The sequence below is a fragment of the Grammomys surdaster genome, unplaced genomic scaffold (genome assembly GCF_004785775.1).
Source record: "Grammomys surdaster isolate TR1022 unplaced genomic scaffold, NIH_TR_1.0 133, whole genome shotgun sequence".
NCBI lineage: Eukaryota > Metazoa > Chordata > Mammalia > Rodentia > Muridae > Grammomys > Grammomys surdaster.
This window is the reverse complement of record NW_021604591.1, coordinates 13,336,107-13,360,471: the sequence shown is the minus strand read 5'-3', so window position 1 is coordinate 13,360,471 and position 24,365 is coordinate 13,336,107. Positions and strand designations below refer to the sequence as shown.

Below are 24,365 nucleotides of genomic sequence, written 5' to 3'. Positions count from 1 at the left end.
TCTCTGTTCCCCTGCTGTGCTGGGATCTGATCTTCAGACCACTCATCATCTGCAATGTCTAGATGATAGACAACTCCAACTGCAAGAGGCTTCTTGGGAGTTTAGGAATTTCAGATACTTTTCTGTTACCCAGAGAAAGCCATGAGCAGCCGGTTTACATGAGGAAAAAGGCCAAGAGCCAATAGTGTCCCGGAGCGAAGGAGGTAGGCGTCCTTAACACTATCAGCTGTCACCTAGATGGTGCCTAGAAAGTGAGGAGACAGTGAAACGTGGCAGTTAGAGCCCAGCAGGGAAAAAGATGTGACAGTGGAATCATGGGAAGTTGGGCTGGGAATGTTGGTGGACGTATAAGGTGATGCTCACAGGGAGGATGGGACATTCAGAAATATATGTTAGATTTAAAAGGGAAATTGTGTCCTCTAAAAGGAACCTGTGAGAAGATAGCCTCTGGACAGGAGAGAGGGCAGCGAGCCCTGACATTTAGGGGTTTGCTGTGAGAGGTTCTGGGGTGCCACAGGACGGGTGGGGGTCAGAAAGATGGTAGGCTGTAAACAAGATAGCTGAATCAGGGATAACCATCCTTCCCTGTGTTTGATTAAAGCCACTAGAGGGCACCTGTACCTCATGCTTACCATCTGAAATAGAACCTCAGGGACTAGAACCACCGCCATGACTGTTCAATATGTGGTGACAAGATACAGACCCTACCAGTAGTACCTTGCATGTCTTGGGACAGCCTACCATGGGTGGCTGGCTCTGCCCCACATGGTTATTCCTGTCTATCTCCTGGCAGACGGCTGTGACAGTCGCCTGAGGGCCACACACACACAGAATCAAGTAGTAGACAAAGAAGACTAGGGCTCTCTCCCTCTCAGCTGGTCCCGTGATTGCTGGAAACCACACAAGTTTGTCACACCTCTATTTATACTCTGTGTATCTTCTCCCTCACAGCCGCCCTTTAATGAGCAAGGATTATCAGTGTATCTTAAAATGTCCTGTGTGAGAAAATAATATGGCTGGGATTTGCTGTAAAGTAAGAGGGGCAGGAAAGGAACGTGAATGGCAGCAGCATGGGAGTTTGTTTTCTATAATATATTCTACTTCCATAGACCTTTAAATTTGCCTCTAATAAAGTTTCAAAAATCACCATGGAATCCTAAGGCGGTGAGGGTGCCCTCATCTCCTGTCTATAAAGTGGACAGGTTGAAACAGGTGAAGATGCTCTACACTCTGAGACTCTCTAGCAAGAGAGTCACCAGATAGCTTGGCAGGCATCCACTGAGCCTCGCTTTACTTCCTGGAAGATGGAATGAGAGGGTTAGATTCCAGCATCATCTTTTATATATTCTGTGCTTCAGTGCTCTGTCATGAGGCAAGGAGCCCTGCTGGGACCCCACTGCTCCTGTCTCCCCTTTCCTCTGAAAGCCCAGTGTTGCCACAGCTGTGCCGAGCAGCCATCGTCCACATTTAAAGGGACGCTTCCCAGCTTTACAGCTGGTAAAGAGGAGCCTCCTTAACTGCAGTCTCGCGGCTACAGGAAGAAGAGGAGGTGTTCTGAATGAGCACCAACTGGACAGAAAGGACCTCTTGTTCATAGGAAGTGGAGAAGGATTTGAAGCAGGTGTCCAGGAAGAACCGGGGTTAATGGTCAGGGCCATGTGCCTTCAATCAAGCATTCCAGGTGGTGTGTGCTTTTGTGCTGAGGTGGACGGAAAGGTGAGGAGGGTGTCTAAGACATAACCTCTGTTAACCCCTAACTGTACCCACACCGGGGGTGAGGGTTAATCTTCATTGTCAAGCTGACCGAATTTACAATCACCATGGAAACACCCTCCAGGTGTGTCTATAAGAGTGTTTCCAGAAAGATTTAACTGAGGAGGGGGAGACTCACCCTGAGTGTGGGAGGCACCATCCAACGGGCAGGATCCCCATACTGAACAAAAAGGAGAAAATGAGCTGAGCGCCAGCATCCATGACTCTCTGCTTCCTGACAGTGGCTGCAGCGTTACCAGCCGCCTCACACTCCTGCAACCGTGACTCCCCCACCGAACCGTGAGCCAAGACAAACCCTTCCTCTGGTAAGTCAGATATTTTAGCACAACCATGAGAAAAGTAAGACACCACCAAGGAGACAGACTCAGGAAGCTTCTGGAAGGCGGAAAGGAGTCCCAGACAGGGCCCAGGAAGCTAAGCCAGACTCACCAAGTGTGCTGGAGATGGCGATCTTGTGTCCTTGACTGTAGCACTGGAGGGGACATCGAGGAGGGGCCATTTCATCTGCAGGTACTGCACGGGGGACAGAAAACATGAAGTGGTGAGATGAACTCTCTCAAGCACCAAGGTGAGTCTAGAAAGGACTCTCAGGGAGGTCACCAGCTATACGGGAGGTCTACAGCTGTAAGCCCAGAGACCCTGGGCAGGGCCAATCACATCCATTGTCACATGTTCTAATATGGCCCAGCATACATTCATAGCTACTCCAGTACCGCCATCCATCACCATGGGCAGGGACAAGACATTAAACAACTCAGGTAAAGTTTTAAGTGGGAGGGAATGGATACACTCCCATGTGACCACCATCTTCAAAGAACCTGTTGTCAAGGCTCAAGTCTTCTTTGCTCTCCCTATGTAGCAAGGCAGAGCATCGGAGAACAGATTCCCGAATCTGGTCTGCCTGGTCCATCTCCGCATCCTGCAGCATCACCGATGGCATTCCCCAAGAAATGCACTTGTGGGAGTGGAAACAAATGGGTAAAGCAGAGAACTGGATAAAACATTGGTCCAGGGGGTGGAGTACTCAGCCAGCATGCACCAAGCCCTACGCCTAACCCTCAACTCCAAATATATAGGTTGTGGTGGTGGCCTGCCTGAAATCCCAGCTCTTGGGAGGTAGAAGTAGGAGGATCAGTAGTTCAAGCTCACCCTCAGCTACATAACAAGTTCGAGACCAATCTAGGAGATATATATATATATATATATATGTATATATGGTCTGTCTAAAAACAAACAAACACAAAACTCCCACCTGCCCCACAACTAAGTGTCATGGGTAAGTATCACTTTGTTTCTTTGTTTGAGATAGGGTCTTGTTACACAGCCTTGGTTGGCTTGGAACTTCTTATTTAGACCAGGTGGGCCTCGGATTTTCAGTGATCTTGTAGCTTCTAAACCTGGAGTACTCCAATTATAGGTGTGTGTTACCACACCCAGCATCTATTCATACTGATGGGTGCTGGGCTTTCATTAGTGTCTCTCAACCTTGGAACGATCACCCAGCACCCCACCTTCTGCCATGCATCACTGGAGGGAAAAAAAAGGAATCCCTTCCATACCCATATGCATACAAATTCACGCATGCATGCTCTATAGAGAAAAACATTTCCTTAACATGGGTATGGCACAGCCTGACAGGAGGGAGTTTAGAGGAAGTGGAGGACCCTGGGCTTTGAGCACAGCCGAGAGTACAGATCTCACTCAACCCATGGAGGTTGTGACCCAAGATAAATGACTTAACAATTTGGAGTCTGTTTTATCACCTGTGGGGCAAGCTATTATGACTAACTTTACAGGTTGTTAGCAGGAACCGGACCACGCCAGGCACTGAACACTGTCTTACACATGGGAGATATTTGATAAATGGTAGCTCTTATGTTCATAAGCAAACCATTAGTCTTTGCCAGGAGCAAAAGCAAGCATGTTGTCCTAGAGTCAACATTGACAGGGCGCTTCTGGGCAGCCGACCAGCAAGGCAGCGTGTGGAGAAGTCTTGAGACTACTTTTGAGAACTACATACAATTCTTTGAGAAGCGGAGGCTCAGAACGACTTTCAGAGACTGAAGGAAGCCTTTGAATCATCCTTTGCTCTGCTCTTGGATTTCATGGTGATGGGGGGGGGGGTAGGGTTACGACTGGCAGAGGAGTAGCGTGGGCAGGGCAGGGGGTGGAGTTTGTAGAAAGGTATTCACAAGGATTGTGGGTATAACTTGGCTGGCAGAGTGCTTTCCCAGCATGCATGAGGCCCTGAAAGTAGTGATGTATGCCTGTAATCCCACCTTAGGGTAAGTAGAGGCAGAAGGAGCAGAAGCTCAGAGTCGACCACCTGCAGCATAGAACGTATGGGACCAATCCTGGCTACACGTAATCTTGTCTGAAAAAGGGGGAGGGGGTAAGGAGATGGCTCAGGAGATAAAGGCATTGAGAACCCTGAAGTCCATAGAAATTGGGATGTGAGAGTGTGCATCTATAATTCCAGGAATCCCACTGCGAGATGGGAGACATTCATCGCCAGGAGCTTCTAGAGGCAGCTAGCATGCGGTACTCTGCAGCAGCAGTGACAAGAAAGCTCTTGCCTCAACAAGTGGAAGGTTCGAGAACCAACAGCCCATCGAAGACCCTCTCCACAGTATCAGCCTCCAACACTTCCTTTATTTTGATGAGGCTTCCCATTCCTTTTCTATCTGCCCTGCCCCCATGGAATGGAAATATGGCCCTCAACTCTCTCATATGGTGGTGACTTGAAGTAGCCAGTACTTGCAACTGAGTATCGAACATCGGCTAGCATTAACAACCATGTCTGGTGGTGGCCTATGCCTTTACTCTAGCTACTGTGTAATACATGGTCCTTGTTTAAGAAAAACAAAGGGGGGGAGCAAAGTACAAAAGCAAAACAAAGTGGGGTGATGGCAGCTCATGCCTTGAATCCCCCCAATCGGGAGGCAGAGGAAGGTGGCTCTCTGGTTCTCATATTTCTGTGGCAAATGTTTTAACCACTGAGCCATGTCCCCAGGCTCCTTTTTTAAGATTTTGAAGAGAGTCGTGGACAGCAGAGTTTTAAGGCTCACTGGATCACTTAGAAGCCTCTGGGTTACAGCACAAGCAGTGGGACCACAAATTAGGGCCGTAGGAGGCATCAGCACCAGGAACATGCAGGCATCCGCAGAGTTCTGAATGCCTAGATCACACCAAGTAGAAAGAAACTGCTTTTCAAAAAGATTTACTTATTTATTCTTAGTGTTAATTCTGTCTGTGTGTGTTGTGCACATGTGCGTGGGTGCCCACGTAGGTCAGTGAGTTGGATCTCTTTGGGCTACAATTACATATGGTTGTGTAAGCCATGAACTATGGGTGTCGAAACTAAACTCGGGTCCTCTGCAAGAACAGTACCCACTCTTTAACACTGCAGCATCTCTCCAGTGCCAAGAGAGCCCTTTTTGGCAGTGGTTCTCGTGAGAGGCCAGCACACAATCATCCTGGAGGTCACTGCACTCGGGTGGAGCATGTCTGTGGAGATTAAGTTAAGCTCTGTGCACAATAATGGTGTGTGGACAAATTAAAACAGGTTTTGCCAAGCCCTGTGTAAGCTCCATTCAACAAGCTGCCTAAGGCTCAAGCTTCTGACCAGCATATCACAGCTGGGCATCAGTGTAACCGATGTGCTCCCAGCCTGGTCCAGCTACCCGTCTCTCCTGGGATGACCATTGAAAAGGCAAAGCTCTTTGTCTTCAAAGTATCAGTGCAACTGTTGGAGCTGTCTATGACCAAAGGACCTCTCAGTATTCAGAGACAGAATACTGCCATGCCACCAATCTTAAATATACTGCGTCAAAACGGTATTGTCTTTAGTGACACATACTTGGAAACTGGTTGGGGACTTAGCCTTCTGCCATTCTGGTTTATAGTTTAGTACAGTGAGGCTATGGTTTAGGATGTATCCTTTTGTTTGGGTCACCAAGTTGGTCAGTAGGTAATGGTCCTTGCCACCAAGCCTGACAAGTAGAGTTTGATTCCTGGGATCTACATGGTAGAAGGAGAGAACAGACTCCTGAACGTTGTCCTCTGACCTCCACACATGTGTGCTGTGACAATCACCACCCCTCTACATAAATAAAATAAATGCAATAAAAAATTGTTCTTGTTTAAATCTGTGTATGTGTGAACGAACACCCATTTGTAGAGGCCAGAGGAAGATATCAGGTGTCCTGCTCTGTTATTCTCTGTCTTGGTCTATTGGATCAGGCTTACTACATGGGAGCTAGACTGGCAACCAGCAAACCCCAGGGATCCTTGGGTCTCCACCCACCATAGCACTGAGGTCACAGAGGCCTGTGTAGCCACACTCAACTTAAACTTCTACAAATGTGTTTATCATTGTTTTATATATGTGTGTATAAGTGGCATGGATGCCACCTGTGGAGTCAAGAGGTCACCTTTGTGGAGTTGGTTCCCTTCTTCCTCCTTTCTGTTGGTTCTGGGATCAAACACAGCTCCTCAGGTTTGCAAATTCCTCTATGTGCTGAGCCATCTCACCAGCCTCCAGGTTTCTTTGTGTCATGGTTGTTGCTAATGTGGGTGCTGGTGATTTGAACTCAGGTCTTCAGGATTGCACAGTAAGCACTTACCTACAAGGCACTTCCCCAGCCCTAGCGTATATGTTCACCTTGTTAAGGAAGGGTGATTCTAGTCCTAATTGTTCTCATTGGAACAGTCGTTGAATCTCTCAGCATCCACCAAAAAAAACCAACCAACCAACCAACCAACCAACCAACCAAACAAACAAACAAACAAAAACAGTCACGTGGCTTCTCCTATTAGACTCATTCATGAGATGCATGCATAGTGATTGATTTTCTTCCCTGCGAGTGCTTTTGCATTCCTCGGGTGAATTCCTCTACTGGGCTACCCGTGTTTGCAGTTTCTTGTACTTTACTGTGCTATGCTGATCAGAGTGCCACCTTTCCTACGGAAGGCAGACAAAAGAAATGTTAGAAATGTCACCCAAAAGAAAACAAGTGTTGCTTTGGATGCTACTTTATTAGAGGGGTACTGTACTTCTTTTCCTTAATGTTCTGCTCACTTCGGTTCTCAGCCCTTCCTAGAGTCCCCCTAGGGCTAAGTGCTTGGCCAGGTGGGCTGTTTCCGCTCGCCTTGGGCCTGGGGAAGGGTCCCTCTGAAGGATGCTCCCTAGGGGTTAGAACCCGCTTTCCTGCAGCGGGGCGGAGACCTGTCCTACACAATCCTCACTCTGCTCTGGAGACCCAGCAGCAGATTAATTGCAGCTGTGCCCTGGAATTTCCCCAACACACAAATCTTCGTGATGTAAAACAGCTGGGAGGAAATCCCAGCATGCCCTGGACAGAGGCAGAGCTGCCAATGAGCTATGGAGATTAACCCTCAGGCTCCCGGAGAGCAGTGAAGGCCCTGTGCCAGAGAGGCCCACCCTCTCTCACCCCTACTCCGTGTGCACAGGACTCCCTGGCACACCCACTGTCTCTGAATGCTGGACAAGAAAACCCTTTCAGCAGGACCTGAGCACCAGAGAAAAATCAAGGCTTCTTGTCACAGAATGCACCAGAACAAGACTCCCAAAGGAGCGTACTCAAGTGTGGAGCCTGGGAAACCACTCATCCCCCAAACTCCAGCTTGCGGAAGTGCCTCACTTCTTCATGGACACTGGCAAAGGACAGAGTCCTTTGCACCTTTTCAGGTTAGGAAACCAGCCCTGCCTCTCTGGTACCCACTGACCTCAAGCTAGGCCTCTTTTAAATAAAGTCCAAGGATTCCTAAGCCTTACTCAAAAGATGCTACAACTGCTGACACCAAAAGACAAGACTGAGGTAACAAACACTCCTCATGTCCCCACCCCAAGAGGGCTTCAAATACAATGAAGACATTGCCCTCTCAAAAAACTCGTTTCTATTTGTAACCCGGGTTTGTCTCCAACTTGCAATAACCCACCTTGCTCAGTCTCCTGAGTGCTGGTACTGTTGTTATTACAGGTATGCTCTACCACACTCAGCCCTGCGCCCTGTCTCTGTCTCTGTGTGAGCATGCGTACATGAAGGCCAGTGGTCAACCTTGGGTGCTGTTCTTCAGGAGCAGTCCACCTTGAATTTTGAAATGGGAGTTCTCACTGAGTCTGTAGCTGGTTTATTGGGCATTGAGATGGGGGTTCTCACTGAGACTGTAGCTGGTTTATTGGGCAAGGGTGTTGACCTTAAAACCAGAGATTTGCTGGTCTTCTCCAGTGATTACAAGCACTAGCCATATGGCTTAGATTTTACGTGGGTGCAGAGACAGGTCCTCATGTTAAATGCATGCATGGTAAGTATGTTCTTCAGTGAACCATCTCCCCAGCCCCTCCTCTTCCCACATTAGCAACAACCATGACACAAAGAAACCTGGAGGCTGGTGAGATGGCTCAGCACATAGAGGGATTTGCAAACCTGAGGAGCTGTGTTTGATCCCAGAACCAACAGAAAGGAGGAAGAAGGGAACCAACTCCACAAAGGTGACCTCTTGCCTCCACAGGTGACAAATAGACAATGTGGAACAATGGATAATTTCTCCACTGTGGATGAGCTAACTGCTTCTCATTAAACCACCGTACGTACCACTTACAAAACACCAGTCAGCCGTCCTTCCCTAAGATCCTAACCCAGTTGTATTCAGTGGTTCAGGGAAAAAAAACCAACAAGCCAGGCCAACCAATCCTCAGGCTTGCTGTCTCCCAACACCAGCTAGTTTTAACTTCTTGCTGGACTTTAGGATCTTACCTTGTTCTCCTCCCACCATCTTTGTATCTTTTACTTGTGAGAAACTAACTTTATTCAGAGCCCAGACCCAAGGTGTTCTCATGGTGGAATGGTTATTGTTCATACATTTGTCCTTTGGGCTCCTCAGGGGTCATGCCTGTTTAACTAAGATGCTCATGTCTATAACATGGAAAGGATTTATTTGGGCTTACAGTTACAGGGGTGTTTCAGGTCCTCATGGGCGGGAAGGCATGGCAGAGTTCTGGGCAGCAGGTGGTGCAGCTCCTAACATCTATCTCCCAGAGGAAGGAATCCGGGTATTGACTGGAACAAAAAATGGGTTTACCCTTCAAGGGCCCCTTCAGCGATATGTGACTACCTCATCTCAAACATTTCTCGTCCTCTCCAAACAGCACCACCAGCGGAGCCCACACACAGTCTGTAGGGGGCCATTCCACATTCAAGCCATGCCAGCAATCACTGAGTACTGAAATCCTAACCCATTTTGTCCTGACAAATGTGCTAGCCCCACTTCTACAATGGGGTTGGCTAATCTGTCACAGTACCCCTTGGAGATACGGTCTGTGTGGAAGGGAGCCTGTTACATTTTCTTTTCTTTTTCTGAGGCAGCGTCTCACTGTGTTTGTTCCCCAAATGCTGGCATTAGAAGTGTGCACCACCATTGTCCAATTCATTCACCTTGAGCAACTGGTCTCTACTGAATGACTCCTTTTGTACTGTTAGGATTTGGAGGAACAGCACAGAGCATGTGTTGCCCAACCCTGCTGGTTCCTAGAAGTGTGCTTAAGACCCTATATCTAGTTAGGGATGGTGGCTCGAATCTGTAATCCCAGCACCTGGAGGCTGAATCAGTAAGATCACCTTGAGTTCCAGTCCCTTTCCCCACCTCATGGGGTGGGGGAGCATGGTTCCTTATCTCTCCCAGAAACACACATAGATCAATCTATGTTTAAAAATGCACCAACTAGGCCGAGTGGTGGTGGAGCACGCCTTTAATCCCAGCACTTGGGAGGCAGAGGCAGGAGGATCTCTGAGTTTGAGAGTTCGAGGCTAGCCTGGTCTACAGAGTGAGTTCCAGGACAGCCAGGGCTACACACAGAGAAACTCTGTCTCAAAAAAACCAACAACAACAACAACAACAACAACAACAAAAAAGCACCAACTCTGGGAGCTGGAGAGACGCCTTAGTGGTTAAAAGCACTTGCTGCTTGTGCAGAAGATCTGTCTTCAGTTCCTGGCACCCACACAGTGGCACACAACCACCTATAATTCCAGTTCCGATCGGTGCTCTGATGTCTGAGGACTCATGTGTACACCGAGTACACATGCATACACTCAGGCACACACATACACAAAACAGAATAAATAAATATTTTAAAATACGGGCTGGAGAGATGGCTCAGAGGTTAAGAGCAATGGCTACTCTTCCTGAGGTCCTGAGTTCCCAACAACCACATGGTGGTTCATAACCATCTGTAATGAGATCTGGTGCCCTCTTCTGGCCTGCAGGCATACATGCAGGCAGGATGCTGTATAGATAATAGATAAATAAATCTTTAAAAAAAAGAGGAAACTATACCAATTTGAACAACCAGTCTCAGTAGCAGAAAGACAAAATACCTCCCCAGGTGGGAAAAAAATACTTAATTTTCTGAAAACACTGAGGAGGAGTTATGAGAGAAAAAGAAAACATTTTACTTTGACTCTTAGGTCCCTTATTTTCTTTATAAAGCAAGTGGCTCTAAGTGTTTGCATAGATGCACTGGACAGCACTAAGTCCCAAACACAGCCTCTTTGTTCCACCTCACTGTTGAAGAAGGCCATGTTCCTTCCTGAGGCTGCTGGATAGGCGAAGCCTCCAAAATAAATTCAATTTGTAAGTCCATAGGGATCTATAATAAGCTACTTCTAGAGTTAATACAATAGATAATTTTCTGTGGAAAAGTTCTTAAAAAAAAAAAAATGATCATACTTTGGGGACCAGAGAGATGGTTCAGAAGCTAGAGAGCCTTCTGCTCTTCCAGAGGACTTGTGCTCAGAGCTCATCACCAATTCGGGCAGCTCACAACCACACGTAACCCCAATGACAGGGCATCTGACCCCTTCTCCTGAATACTGGGATGGACAGACAGACAGACAGACAGACACACACACATACACACACACACAGAAGGAAGAGATACATTGCACAAATTAAATGTAAATCTTAAGAAAACAATCAGACTTTTTTAAAGTCTTAAAAACCAACAAAATAAGCTGGACAGTGGTGGTACACATCTTTAATCCCAGCACTTGGGAGACAGAGGCAGGTGGATCTCTGAGTTGGAGGCCAGCAACAGGACAGTTAGAGCTACATACAGAAACCCTGTCTTGAAAAACCAAGTTTTTCTCCTCCCTCTTTCATTCATTCCAAGGTTCAGTCGACAAATATTTTCGAAGCTCTGGTGCACACTCCACCTTGTCCCAAGTGCCTTCTAGCTGTTCGTGTCTCTGTTCCAGAGAATCTGGTTATTTCTCCTACCAGAGCTTGAGCTATAAGGTTTGATTTAGAAAGCTAGCTCTCCAGTGGCTAAGCAGAGCACCAGGTCAGGCTCCATCCGACCTCTCTGTCCTCAGTCACCTCACATATACACCAGGGGTGCTTAGCTCTGTCAGTCTCAAGACAAGACCTGGCCCAGGTGGCCTGCTAGAGGAGGAAAAGCAAACACAAAAACAAAGCAGAGGTAGACGTTCCTCTCAAAACAAAGGCCATAAAAGTGCTTCGGAAAGCAGGAGGCCCAGCTGGCACCACTTACAAGCTGTGTATCTGGGGGAACCTTACTTCTCAGGACCTGTCCTCACCAACAGAGATCGATCATTTCGATGGTGTGGCAATCACAACGGAGAGGACCAAGTGACCACTGGACACTCAAAAAAATTAGGAAGTGGATTTGTGAGATGGCCTAGCAGTTAAAACTATATGCCTCCAAGCCGGATGACTTTAGATCGTAGGAATCTGCCTGGGAGAGGGATGGCAATGACTCCCACAAGTCGTCCTTGGACCCCCATGTGCCCCTCTCCAGTAAATAAACATTAAAACATATATAGAGAGATAGAAAGTATCGTCACTGTTTTCCCTCAATTACTGAGGAGCTGAAGCAGGTCACTTGAGCCGAGACATTTAAGCACAGCCTGTGTGACATAGCAAGTTCCTGTCTGAATGGAGAAGGGACTGCACATTGACTCATCAATTTTAGTTATTTTTATTTGCGAGCAAGTCCGGGGCTAGAGTTAGCAGATCTTGGAAGCTCTCACAGTTCAAGTGTTTTGTGGGGGAGACGTCCCATTCGGTGGTGCCCTCATAAACCCTTACTACTGCTTTCTACGCACCAGAGTCTGCTGTGTAGCATTTGTGGTATCTGTGGTGTGAGTATTCCCACCACAGTTGGTTTTGAGGTACTATGGTGAGTCACTGTAAAAGGTGGGAAGAGATACTCATAGTTGGCCTGGTACCAACTGGCTGGCCACACACCACTGATGCTAGGCAGGAGTGGGAGGGGGTCTTTGGCCTGTTCTGACTTGCTAGAATTATTGGCTCTATTCATAGATGGCTGGAAATCTGTGCATGCGATGTGTTTGGTTGATGTGGGCCTGAGGTCATAATGGAGACCTGAACATGCAACCTTGCAGCACATGCTCCTTTGAGAAGGAGCAGGGGAAACTGTCCTCTGCAAATCGGGCAGGGACACTCTGATGGCCTAGACCATGGGAACACTTGGAGCAAAAGCCTAGGCTTAAGATGGAAAGGCCAGGCGGGTGTGGTGGCACACAGTGTGGAGGGTATAGAGAACTCAAGTTCAAAGGCAGATCCTGTTTCAAAACTGGATGAATAACCAAACCAACCAAAGCCTAAGCTGAACCCGCTTTCCTGTCCTCACTGAGTGGCCCACAGGTCTCTGGGTCTAAACTGCCTTTGCCTGGCTTTGACCTTGGACTTCTGGACCTGAGCAATTTTTCCACTCAGTGCTTGATCATGAAAGCGGGACAGAGAAGCATACATAGGACCCAGTTTTCTGGGCCTGGCCCTCCTCTTGCCCTGTGCTGACCTCTCTCTCACACCAGCTCGCCCTGTGGCCCACACTTTGTCACTGTTGAATGGAAGGCCTGGCCCACAGCACATCTTTCCCTCAGTTGAGACCAGCTGCCTTAGACCTCCGGGTGTAGAGCCCATTTTCTGGCCCCTGCTCTTCACCTTCAGCTCTGTTCCCTCGGCTTCACACATGGCCCTTGCCTTGTTCTTCTCGCCGCACAGGGGAGAACTGGGTTCATATCTGCTCTTACCCAGGCTGCCAGGTCGAGGCTGCCAGCTTCCTGGTGATCAAGATTATGAAAGTACCATACTTCGATTCAGGCTCACAGTTTGCGACAAGTCAGGGTGCTCTTGCTCCTTCCCTGTAATGAACACACCATGAGCACTCACCAGTCCCGTGTGAATACAGGGGTCACAGGACATGGTTCTAGTTGTGAGGGGAATGAATAGCTCAGTGCATGAACATGTAGACTTATTTTAGAGAACTCAGCACTACTCTCGGCAACATAGGAGTGGGTTTCCATCTCCACACTCCTGTCTGCACAGGTTAGTAAACGTTCTAACCTTTGCACTGAAGTGGTGTTTCAATGAGTATCTCTCTCGGAAGTTTTTTCTTTGGTTTGGTTTTTCTTTTTCTTTTTTTTTTTTTCTTTTTTTTTTTTTTTGGTTTTTCGAGACAGGGTTTCTCTGTGTAGCCCTGGCTGTCCTGGAACTCACTCTGTAGACCAGGCTAGCATCAAACAAGTTTTTGTTTTTGAGACAAGGTTTCTTTATATAGTCCTGGTTGTTCTGAAACTCTATAGTGCTGTAGACCAGGTTGGCTTTGAACTCACGGAGATCCACTTGCCTCTGCCTCCCTATTAAAGGGTGTGCCACCACCACCCGTCCAGTCTATCTCTTACATGGTAGCAACAGGAAATAAAGCTATTAAAAGTAATCTTATAGCCGGGCGGTGGTGGCACACGCCTTTAATCCCAGCACTTGGGAGGCAGAGGCAGGCGGATTTCTGAGTTCGAGAGTTCGAGGCTAGCCTGGTCTACAGAGTGAATTCCAGGACAGCCAGGGCTACACAGAGAAACCCTGTCTCGAAAAACCAAAAAAAAAAAAAAAAGTAATCTTATATTAATAATTTTCACCTTCACATACACGCCTTCAGTTTACTCAGCCAGAAACGTCAAATTCCAAGTCAGCCTCTCTTGCTGCTTTCCACAGGCAACTCTGTGTGTTCTCTGGATTCTAGATACTTCTGTGAGTGTGCCTTCTGCCTGCCCCTGGACAACCTTAGAGAGAACCTGCTTGGTTTTGTTTTTTTCTTAAAGGTTTCTTTTTAATTATGTGCATGCACTCGTGTCTGTAGGCACGAGTGTGCCCATGGATGTGGTACCTGCAGAGGTCAAAAGAGGACACTGGGCCTCTGCCAGCCGAGCTACAGGACAGTGCAAGTGGTCCAGCGTGGGTTCTGGGAGCTGAGTTCTGCACGCACAGTGCATTCTCCTAACCTGAGGGCCATCTTCTTCCTCTGTCTCTGTCTCTGTCTCTATCTCTCTCCCCCTCCCCCCGCCCCCACCTCAGCAGGATCTCGAACATTTCAGACTGACCTTACATTCCTGATCCTCTTGCCTCTGCCTCCCAGGGATTACAGATGTGTTCTATCTGGTTTGGCTTATGTGATGCTGCGGATTGAACCTGTGTAAGACAAGCACTCTACCCACTGAGCTACACCTTCTAGTTTAAGCAACTTAGTTTGTAGGGAATGGGTACAGGGGTTGTGTGATGCATCAGCAGTTCCCTTTGCCTTAGATGGGCTAAATGTCACTTCTAAGGATCAAGGGTAAAGCCAGAAAGGTCCCAAATGCTCTCTTCAGTGTCACCACTGCCCCAGCCCACATTTGCCAGTCTGTCTTTCACTTCCCATTAGAAATACCCTTCCAAACAATACAACTAAACAACTGGTCCTGATGATGGTTCAGGAGAGAAAACCCACTAGTTACGAAAGCCTGATGACTTGAATTTGATCCAGGGGACTCAGTAGAAGTCAGATGTGATGCTGGGTATCTGTAATCTCATCACTAAGAGTGACCCAGGAGGTGGATACAGGGCCTCCTTTTTGCTTTCAAGAAGTGTCAACCCGCCGGGCGGTGGTGGCGCACGCCTTTAATCCCAGCACTCGGGAGGCAGAGGCAGGCGGATTTCTGAGTTCGAGGCCAGCCTGGTCTACAGAGTGAGTTCCAGGACAGCCCGGGCTATACAGAGAAACCCTGTCTCGAGAAAAAAAAAAAAAAAAAAAAAAAAAAAAAAAAAAAAAAAAAAAAGAAGTGTCAACCCAATCCTGCAATCTTGGAACTTTGTCCATGGGATACAGGTGTGGTATACCTCTTTCTATGCCATGCTAGGCATTGCTAATAGATTATCAAATTCTTACCAGTTCTGCTTGGTGCGGGCTCAGAGTGTTCAACATAGTATACCAGGTGGCTTCTAACAGTGGGTGAAAATCACTGTGAGGTGCAATCATACATATTTTCTCTGACTCAAGACTGATGGTAGATAACAGATATTCTATCTGGAAAGAAGCCGGGGCAGAATCCAGGCTCCAAAACCCTTTCTCTCCTGGCTGGCTCAATCAGAAACATTCTTGGAAGGCATCAGGGGTTCACAGAAAAGGCTACCGAGCAGCAAAAAACTGTCCTAACTTGCAGAGCCCAGTGACCAAAGCAGGTCTGGGAATTCTGAAGTTTATGGATTTTCCCTTGTGGGAAGAGGAGCTGGAAAATGTCCCAGGTATTGAGGAGAAAGGAAACAGGGTCTGTGTAAAATCAATAGGGAACAGGAAGTGGTTATCTGGGACCAGTAAAACACACAACACAAAAGAACAGCCAGGCAGCACAGGGCTGGCTCCTAGCAGAGCTTCTAGGGCTCCTCAGAGCTGCCTCCTCCATCCCTGACTGCAAAGCCTGTCCAAAGTCACTAGCCCCAGGGTGCCAAGAGTATCTCTCCATAAGTGAGCAGTTCCAGCAAGGGTCTTTGATCCCATGGATGGGACAGGGCTGTGACTTCTACATGGGGCCATGGAGCCATGTGTTCACGAATGGCTCCCACACTGTTAGGGAAGAACAAAATGATTCTGCATTCAGCCTGAAGGGAGATCGCAGGAAATGAGGATGACTAAGAACTGAACATTGATGATGGCCATACTGTAAGGCAGACTCTCTACGTGCATTCTGTCACAGCCTACACCACTGCCTTCTCATTGCATGAAATGAATGCTCACCTCAGTGAGAATCTGCAGTGTTTATTCTAATAGGTATCAAAGTGCCCATCATGACCAAGGATCCTGGAGTCTATCTCCAGTACTGTAATTAGCTAACAAAACATTAAAATAATTACTTAAAAAATATATACACATATTATTCTAAAATTTTAATTTCCTAGACACTTTCAATTATAATGAAGACACACACACACACACACACACACACACACACACACACACACCCAGCATGCACCTTATCCTCCACAGCCTCCTTGCTTTTTATCGTTTTGCTAGCCAGCAAGTCCTGTCCTTTGGCTACTGAAGCATCTTTTTCCATTTCTTGCCTTGACCTTGAGATGAGTGTCTAGTGTTCCTGCCTCTGTCCCTCCCAGACTTGCATTTCTTCTCTTTTTCCCTCTGAGCTTCTTGGGGACAGGAAACTTGTGTGTGCTCTGGTCACCACAGCCCTTGACATAGCACATTGTCTGTGATAAGTGCCTGGTGACCAGGAGGGCATTTCAGGAATACCTGAACAAGAGATCCTGCATAAGTACTTCTTCCTGGAAAGGTTTCCGTCAGCCTAGGTGAAATGCATCCAAAAGCAATCAGTGGCTACTCCTGGGGTTGTCAGTGAAGGAGGAAGAACTGATGGCTTCACTTTCAATAGGCCACATATCAGTGGAGTTAGGACTCCTTTAAACACTTACTAAGGGTCTGGGTATGGTGGGACACACCTTTAACTGCAGCATTCATACAGAGGCAAAAGGGGCTTTCTATGAATTTGAGGCTATCCTGATCTATCTAGTAACTTCAAAACTAGCCCCTGTTTTAAAACAAAACAAAACAAAAAGCAAAACCAACAAACCCCCAAACAACAAACACCACTTATTGAGCCAGAAACCACCTTGCATACGTTCAGGCCCAGAGTTTGTGTAAAGCCAGGAGACTCCTGCGTTTACTGACAGCCTGGGCCATGTGGGCTATAAGTCAGCGGCAGAACTTTTGTCAAGCACATGTAAGGCTCTGGTTCAAAGCCCAGAAATCTACAGTTAACGGCATCATAATCTGTTTCTAGGTATTTTTACTTCCCTACAGTTTGTATATTGATTGTAAATTATAGATGAATTCTGTTAGCTCTAGGCAGCCATGGGCTCCATATCCTGGGATTTAGTATTTGTGGGTTTTATCAACCACAAGATTTCTGACCTTGGATTTAACTAAATGCAAACTGTAATACAGTCAGACCTTCAATGATTGTGTCGATACTAAACACACGCCACTCTCCTTCCTGTTTCTTAACTGGTTACATAGCATCTCTGTTAAGCATTTAAAGTAATCTAGAAATAATTTAAAGTATAGGGAAGGATGTGCCTAGGTTACATACAAACACCCCATTATTAATTAATTGTGTGTTTGTCTGTAGCCACACGTGTGCCATGGTGTGTATATGGAGGATGTGAGGCAGGATCTCTCCTGTTAACTGCTGTGTTCTTCAAGTTAACAGGCCTGCAAGCTTCTGGCTTTTTTCTATCTCCCATCTTGAGGGGATGTACTGTGATTACAGATGCTTAGACTACTGCATCTGGTTTTTTTATGTGGGTTCTGGGGAATCTATACTCAGGTTGTCAGGCTTGTGTGAACAGCACTTTACCCACTGAGCCATCTGTCCAGTTCAGGGCTATATTATTTTAAATCAGGGATCTGGGCATCCACGAATTTTGTTATGAACAGTGAACCTGAAACCCCCTCCCTGAAATAGCAAGTGGCAAGTATATCTAATCCTCTGTAGCTGGAGGCTGTGTGATGCTGGAGCTGTACCAGGTGACCCTGCTATGGACCACAGCATGTTTAAAATTCACATACTAATATTAATATCATTCTAGGCGAGCAATAAGTGTGCAAAAGCAAAGGGCAGGAGAGGTGGCTTAGTAGTTAAGAGTAGTTGCTTCTTGGCAGAGCTGTCGTGGCACATGCCTTTAATACCAGCACTCAGGAGGCAGAGGCAGGTGGATTTCTGAGTTCAAGGCCAACCTGGTCTACAGAGTGAGCTCCAGGACAACCAGGGCTACACAGAGAAACCCTGTCTCAAAATAAAAACAAAACAAAAATCCCACAAAATAACAACAACAAAACACTTGCTACTCTTACAGAGGACCCAGATTCACTCCTAGCACCCATCTGGAGCGCTTCACAACTGCCTGTACTTCCAGTTCCAGGGAGATCCAACACTGCCTTCTGGTCTCTGAAGGTACCTGCCAAGTATGTGGTACTTCCACAGACAAGCTGATGCACATGTATGTATGATATATAGATATCACATCATCATCATGGGAAGTACATCACAGAGCCTGCATATATAGATTCATATTTCTTTAAAATAGACATCTGCAAACTCCTAAGCTATTTTCATATATTGTATCATTTCAGCCTCACCTTCTAAGATGGCATTTACTTCCTCCTATGGCAGAGAAAGCTGAGTAACTAATCAAGCCTAAAGTCCTATCTCATCACAGACCACGCTTTTAACTCTAAGTATACCAGCATCGGAAAAGAGCAACGTGGACCATCATTCCTGCAGCCCATCCTGGCTTTCCTCAGACAAGGACTCTCAGACAAAAGGGGTGAGCCATCCCACCATGATCCCAGAGGCCACTCGCCTAAATGAAATTAGAAGGAACAACCCAGGTGTCCTGGGCTTATGCCATAGCTGTGGGAGAGCTATGATGGACCATGATATTTGCCAGAACCCACAAGAGTAAACGTAAAAACAGTTGTAGGAGGATGAACTACTAATGCAGGCAAATCAATATTATGAGCGCCGATCTGCAGAAGTCATAAAACACTCAACAAAAGAATAATTGTGTCATTCAAATTTTTCTTATGGCTAAACCAGAAGGCATTCTCAGTACGCACAACAGCTCAACACTGCCCCCTGGTGATCTCTGTATAACCACTGGGACCGTGCTAATTGACTGTGGGGAACAAAAGCCCCAGCTCATCAAACCCAGCCTGTGAGACAGCAGAGAAGTCTGGACCAGGCACCAAGCCATCTGGAAAAATCTCTAGGCTCCACTCCGATTTGTTTGCAGAATCTGAGATAAAGAAGCTATGAATTCAGTAATGAGTTAACTACTTTTAGTCTGTCAGGCTGGCGACGGCCTTTTTTATTCCTCTTTAATTACCATGGGCACTTTTCTTGATGCCCTGTTGGTGGGAGAATAAATTAGTAAGCCTTTTCTTGTGCAATTTGGAGGCATGTATCAAGTCTTCCAAAGGCGTACCACCTCAAGGAATGTATCCTAAGGAAATAATTAAAGATGCGTACAAACTACAGCTGCAAGAATGCTCTCTGGGGCCATCTATAAGAGCTGAAAGGTATTAAATACCTCATGCTACAATGATATTTGAATTTATGGAGCAATCGAATATTTATAGGCATGCAAAGGTACTTACTAGACACTCTCAAGGGAAAAAGCAGGACACCAAGCAAAGAATTCACTTTTGTAAAGCAGACATCTTTATATTCGAATTGAAGATCTACGTGGACAGACAGGAAGACTTGGGTTCTACTGGACCAGAGACTGGGGTCAGTTTGTTGGTCCCCGGTCCTCCCGACATCAGGGCTGCTTGGAGAAGCTAAGAACCCATAGACTTCCAACTCTTCACCTCAATTAATTGTTCCCCAGGTGACATCGATGTGAGGTCAGAGCTGTCCCTAAATGCTTATGGGAACCCCTCCACAACACTGCAGTTTCTACCTGCTACTTGGGTTTCTCATTTTTAAAGGTAGCCTCCAGGATCCAGTCCTTTAATGGTCTTTTCCTTCTGTTGGGCCGCATGCACCCACCATGGGTTTCACCACTGAGCTACCAAGCTCCCCGCCCCCTCCAATCCCATACTTAGCTTCTCATACTTCTCTTTTATCCCCTAGAGCAAGCATTCATCCAAACACCAGGCATTTTTCAATGCTACATACAGTATTAGCAGCTTTACAGTATACAGTCTTTACCTGCCTGAGTCCTTCCAGAGTATTTATCTGCATCAGATCTAGTTGAAGGCTCAGTGTGGGAGTTTCTGGTACATGGAAAAGCTATAGGCCCAGAGCAGCCCTCACAGGATCTTACAAATAAACTCTCAGAAGATTAGGCAGTAGACACCCACACTGGGATTCCTGGTGGCACACTAGAGAAGAACATCAAAACCCATTATTTCTTGAACATTCCTAATGGTGTCAACACACTCCTCTTTATTTCTGGGCTGTGAGAAGGGCTGCAGTGCCTCTTCCGAGCTCTCCAACCAAATCCAGGGCTAGGTCTTTATGGAATTCTCGGCATCCTGGCTCAGCTAGAAGGGTACACTTCTGAACATACTCTAAAAAGCGCATCTCAGATTTCACATCTCTTCTTAAGTGACCCCGGTAGCCCATCAGTTCTAGGTTCAGCCTGTGCTTGAACTGAGTAGGGAGCTCAGTTTTATAAGCAGCTATTTGGGACCAAGACTGAAATGTGACCACGCCTTGTTCAGGTACCATATCTGTTCATCCCAAGATGTTACATCTCTGCCACTCATGGGGCTACAGTTCCTAGCTACAGACTTTAAAATAAAATGACTGCCTTAGATGACAGCTCTGTCGGCACTACACCAGAGGCTTGAAGCTCACTGGCCAAATTCTCCATCTGATTCCCATTGATTTCCGTATTCTGTGAAATGCCCCACACAGTCTTTGTCAAACGTGTTCATTCAGTCCCACAAGTGCATGCTGAATTAAATAAGCTAGAAGCCATAGTCAAATGGACCGTTGATTTCTTCTTCCTTGATTTTCATTTTCCAGAAGTTTTAAGCTCAAGATAAGTGGGTGTTGTAGGTCAGTCCTACAGTGGGACAGGCTGCTGTGTGGCTGCCTTGTCTCCTGCTGAACTCTTTAAAACCTGAACACTGAGATGGCTCAGCATATAAAGCCATTTACCACCAACCCTGATAACCTGAGTTTGATCCCTAGAACCCACATAGTAGGAGAGAACCAACTGCAAGTTGTCTTCTGACTTTCTTATGTTTGTGGTGTGTACCCATCCAAATAATTAATTAGTTAATAAATAATGATAATAACAATAATAATAATCCCCATCCCTTCTTTCTTTCTGATATATTGTTCTCACTAAGGCCACGGCTGATCACCTACCTCCTGAAGTCTTTTCCAAGGCTCTGCTCTAAAAATTCATAGCCTCACCTTCTGAGCCCCCTTTCTGTGGTTTTCAGTACCCTTTCTGGGCAGTCCATGGCCTTTGCATACTCTTGGAAATATGGCTTTGAGAATTATCTTCTCTGCATAACTTCATCTGTGCTGGCATACCTGCACTCACTGATCCTGACCTGTGTATAAGGCTAAGATCCAGAAAGATCTTCACAAGAATCAGGAAGTTCACAAAGATACAAGATACATGAGGTCCCACATCAAGGGTTATATGAGAAGGAAACAATTGCTGGAGACTGGGAGACTCTTCAGTGGAATTGCCTGCAAGCTGGGCAGAGAAGTCCTGAGAGAACGTTGTAAGAGCACCTGTAAGGAGCACCACTCATGCTGGGATGAGCTTTTTTCAGTGATACAACTGCCTTAGAGTGAGCTACACCAACTTTTAAGAAACCCACTGGCTCACCACACTACACCTGCATAGGATCATTCATTGGTTTGTTGTGTCCTCTCTGGGATGAACAGATGCTTGTTCATGCCTCTCAAGGAAGAGTCATGGAACAGTAGACAATCTTGATGTCTCTCCTCAATTCCAGTTGCTTCCTTTGCTCCTGGTTACAAGCAGCTCAATCCCAGAGTCATCAAAAGCCAGCATTGAACCAGTTTCTTTTTTTTTTTTTCTTTCTTTTTTTTTTTTTTTTTCGAGACAGAGTTTCTCTGTGTAGCCCTGGCTGTCCTGGAACTCACTCTGTAGACCAGGCTGGCCTCGAACTCAGAAATCCACCTGCCTCTGCCTCCCAAGTGCTGGGATTAAAGGCGTGCGCCACCACTGCCCAGCTGAACCAGTTTCTTAATGTCCACTAAACCAAGGCTTGTCTGAAGGGGAAGGGAGCATTGACATGAGCCAAGATTCAGGCCACTCTGACCACTGCACAAGCACTGGGGACAATGTTGGCTCCTTTCCTTTCCTTCTCCTGATAGAGGACCAAATCCTAACTCTAACTCTGGATTGTCAGTTGAACCATCTCCTCTATTCTCTTTAGGGTTACCCTGAAACTCTTGATACGATTCCTTGCTAGCCATCTCCTGGAGTTCTTGTCCAAGTCACCCTCTCCTTTGTACTACTGACTGTGCCACTTCTCTGCCAGAAGCTCTGTTCAATTTCACGATGCTGCAGAAAAGTACTCACCTACCCCATGGGCATTAAAATCTCAGCCTACTCATCCTACCTCCAGCTACCTTACCAGTAGCATCCTTGGACCTTGTTCTGGCCACCCCAATGTCTCACTGCATGCATTTTCCAGGGGCTGGACTACCACTCTGGGTACCATTTGTTATTTGGTCACTGGGCCAAGTAAAGGTGGTAGGTTCATGGAGGACCATGACTTTATTGCATTGGGAAGGTATGTAGTCATTGTAACACACACACACACACACACACACACACACACACACACACACACACCTTCTTACATTAGCAGGAGCCATGTCTGTTATTTCTAGAGTTCCAGCCACTGGTCTTGGGGAGGGCAGGGCACATGAAGCCACAGCGGGAGTTGATATCTAGTGCTACTCTACATCCGTACCTTTGGCATAATTGTGCCTATAGTCTCTGCACAGTGTCCCGCAGAAAGTACGACTTACTCAGAGATGGCACTAGGCACCAACCACAGCCCATACTTCTGTTCTCCAATGACTTCCAGGTTTCTCAATAGATCCTGTAGCTCTCAGGAGTCCCTAATTAGATCATGGTTCATTCTTCCATGTGGCTGGATCTCTTTCTTTTTGGCAATATCCTGATCACAAGTCTTCCTGGGAGACTTCAAACCTAGATCTTTAACAGATCCTTAAGAAGACTCTGGGAACCACCTCTTCCTTTACCTTGGTCCAGAAGTTCTTTCTTCCAAGCTGTCAGCCTCTGCACCCGGCAATTGCTTTCCCCCTTATTCCACTTGGCTTGTCAGAACCCCAGGGACTAGAGGGAATTCCTCAGGAGAGGAAGCCCTAAAGCCTACATCCTGTTCTTTTTGGCTGTGACAATATCTACTTCCACTACTCGCATAGCTTAGGCTGGCTTTGGGTTATAGTTAAAGCATGCCTTCCTGTCCTGACAACCTCTGTCAAGACACAAGAGTGCTGGCAGAACTGTCCACAGCATCCAATTCACGGAGCACTCCCTCACTTCAGCATCCAGGGAACTGCTGACAGCATATCTTCAGCAAGTTGGCTCCCAGAGCCCACGTGGGTGATAACCACAACTCCACCCAAATGCCCTTTCTTTTCTCTTTTGGAGAGTGGGGTAGAAGGAGCTTTCTATATAGCCCTGACTGGAATTCAGGATGTAGACAAGAGTTGGCTTTTAACTCAGAGGTCCTCCTGTCTCTATCTCCCAAGTGCTGGCATTAAATGTGTGTGCTGCCATATCCCGAGAGGTTCGAAGTCAGAGGTTTACCCAGATACAGGCCAGAAGCATTGTTACAGTGCAATCATTCTGGAAGCAGTAAATAACTACACTAATGCTTTAGCATCTGTTCTGATACCCCAAAGAGATTACTAACTAGAAATGGCACAAAGGTTACTGACAGGTAGGGTCTCATGAGCAGACACAGTGCTTCAGAAGAGCGAATGCTTAGCACTGTAGGAAGATTCTGCAGGCTCCTTGGAACTCACCCTTGTAGGAGAGTTGAGCATCTCTTTGGGGTTGCATGTCACCTATCTGATACAGAAGGGACTGGGACCATACTGAGCTCCCTGAAGGGAAGAGAAGTTTGGAGCTTCGAAAAATCTTTATCATGTGTTCATTAAGATCAGCGAAACATCTTTCACATGGGTGTCAATAAATGGTCAGATCTCTCCTCAATGCCCTACCCCCAAACCAAGAAGTGTGTTCTTTAGAGACAGGGTCTCACTATGTAGCCTAGACTGGCATAGAACAACTTGTAAAGCCCAGGCTGGCCCCAAATTCACAGAGATCTCTCTGCTCCTACTTCTGTTATTAAAGACTAAAGAGACCGCAGGGTCTCGAGGCCAGCCTGGTCTACAGAGTGAGTTCCAGGACAGCCAGGGCTACACAGAGAAACCTTGTCTCGAAAAACCAAAATCTAGTCCATCAGGGCTGGAGAGACAAGCACTGGCTGCTTTTCCAGAGAACCCGGGTTTGGTTTCCAGCATCCACACAGTGCCTCAGAACTGTCTGTAGCTCCAGTTTCAGGGGAGTTTGACTACCACCTTCAGGTGGGGTATGCATGCGCTGTATAGACACACATGACAAAACATACAAACAAAATGGGAGTGGCAACTCTGCCT

General features: G+C 46.7%; 1 protein-coding gene across 2 annotated transcripts in view; it reads right to left on the bottom strand.

Moving 5' to 3' along the window:
- The window catches only part of Tcf7l1 (transcription factor 7 like 1), a 159,662-nt gene that overhangs the window by 19,760 nt on the left and 115,537 nt on the right, over window positions 1-24,365 (bottom strand). The window contains exons 4-5 of one of the 2 annotated variants that reach the window (XM_028762513.1): window positions 2,203-2,286; window positions 1,892-1,933 (exon numbers count right to left, since the gene is read on the bottom strand). In XM_028762513.1, coding sequence (XP_028618346.1) covers window positions 1,892-1,933; window positions 2,203-2,286 — 126 coding nt within the window. The remainder of the gene's footprint in view (window positions 1-1,891; window positions 1,934-2,202; window positions 2,287-24,365) is intronic. The other variant, XM_028762514.1, reaches the window with a different exon arrangement.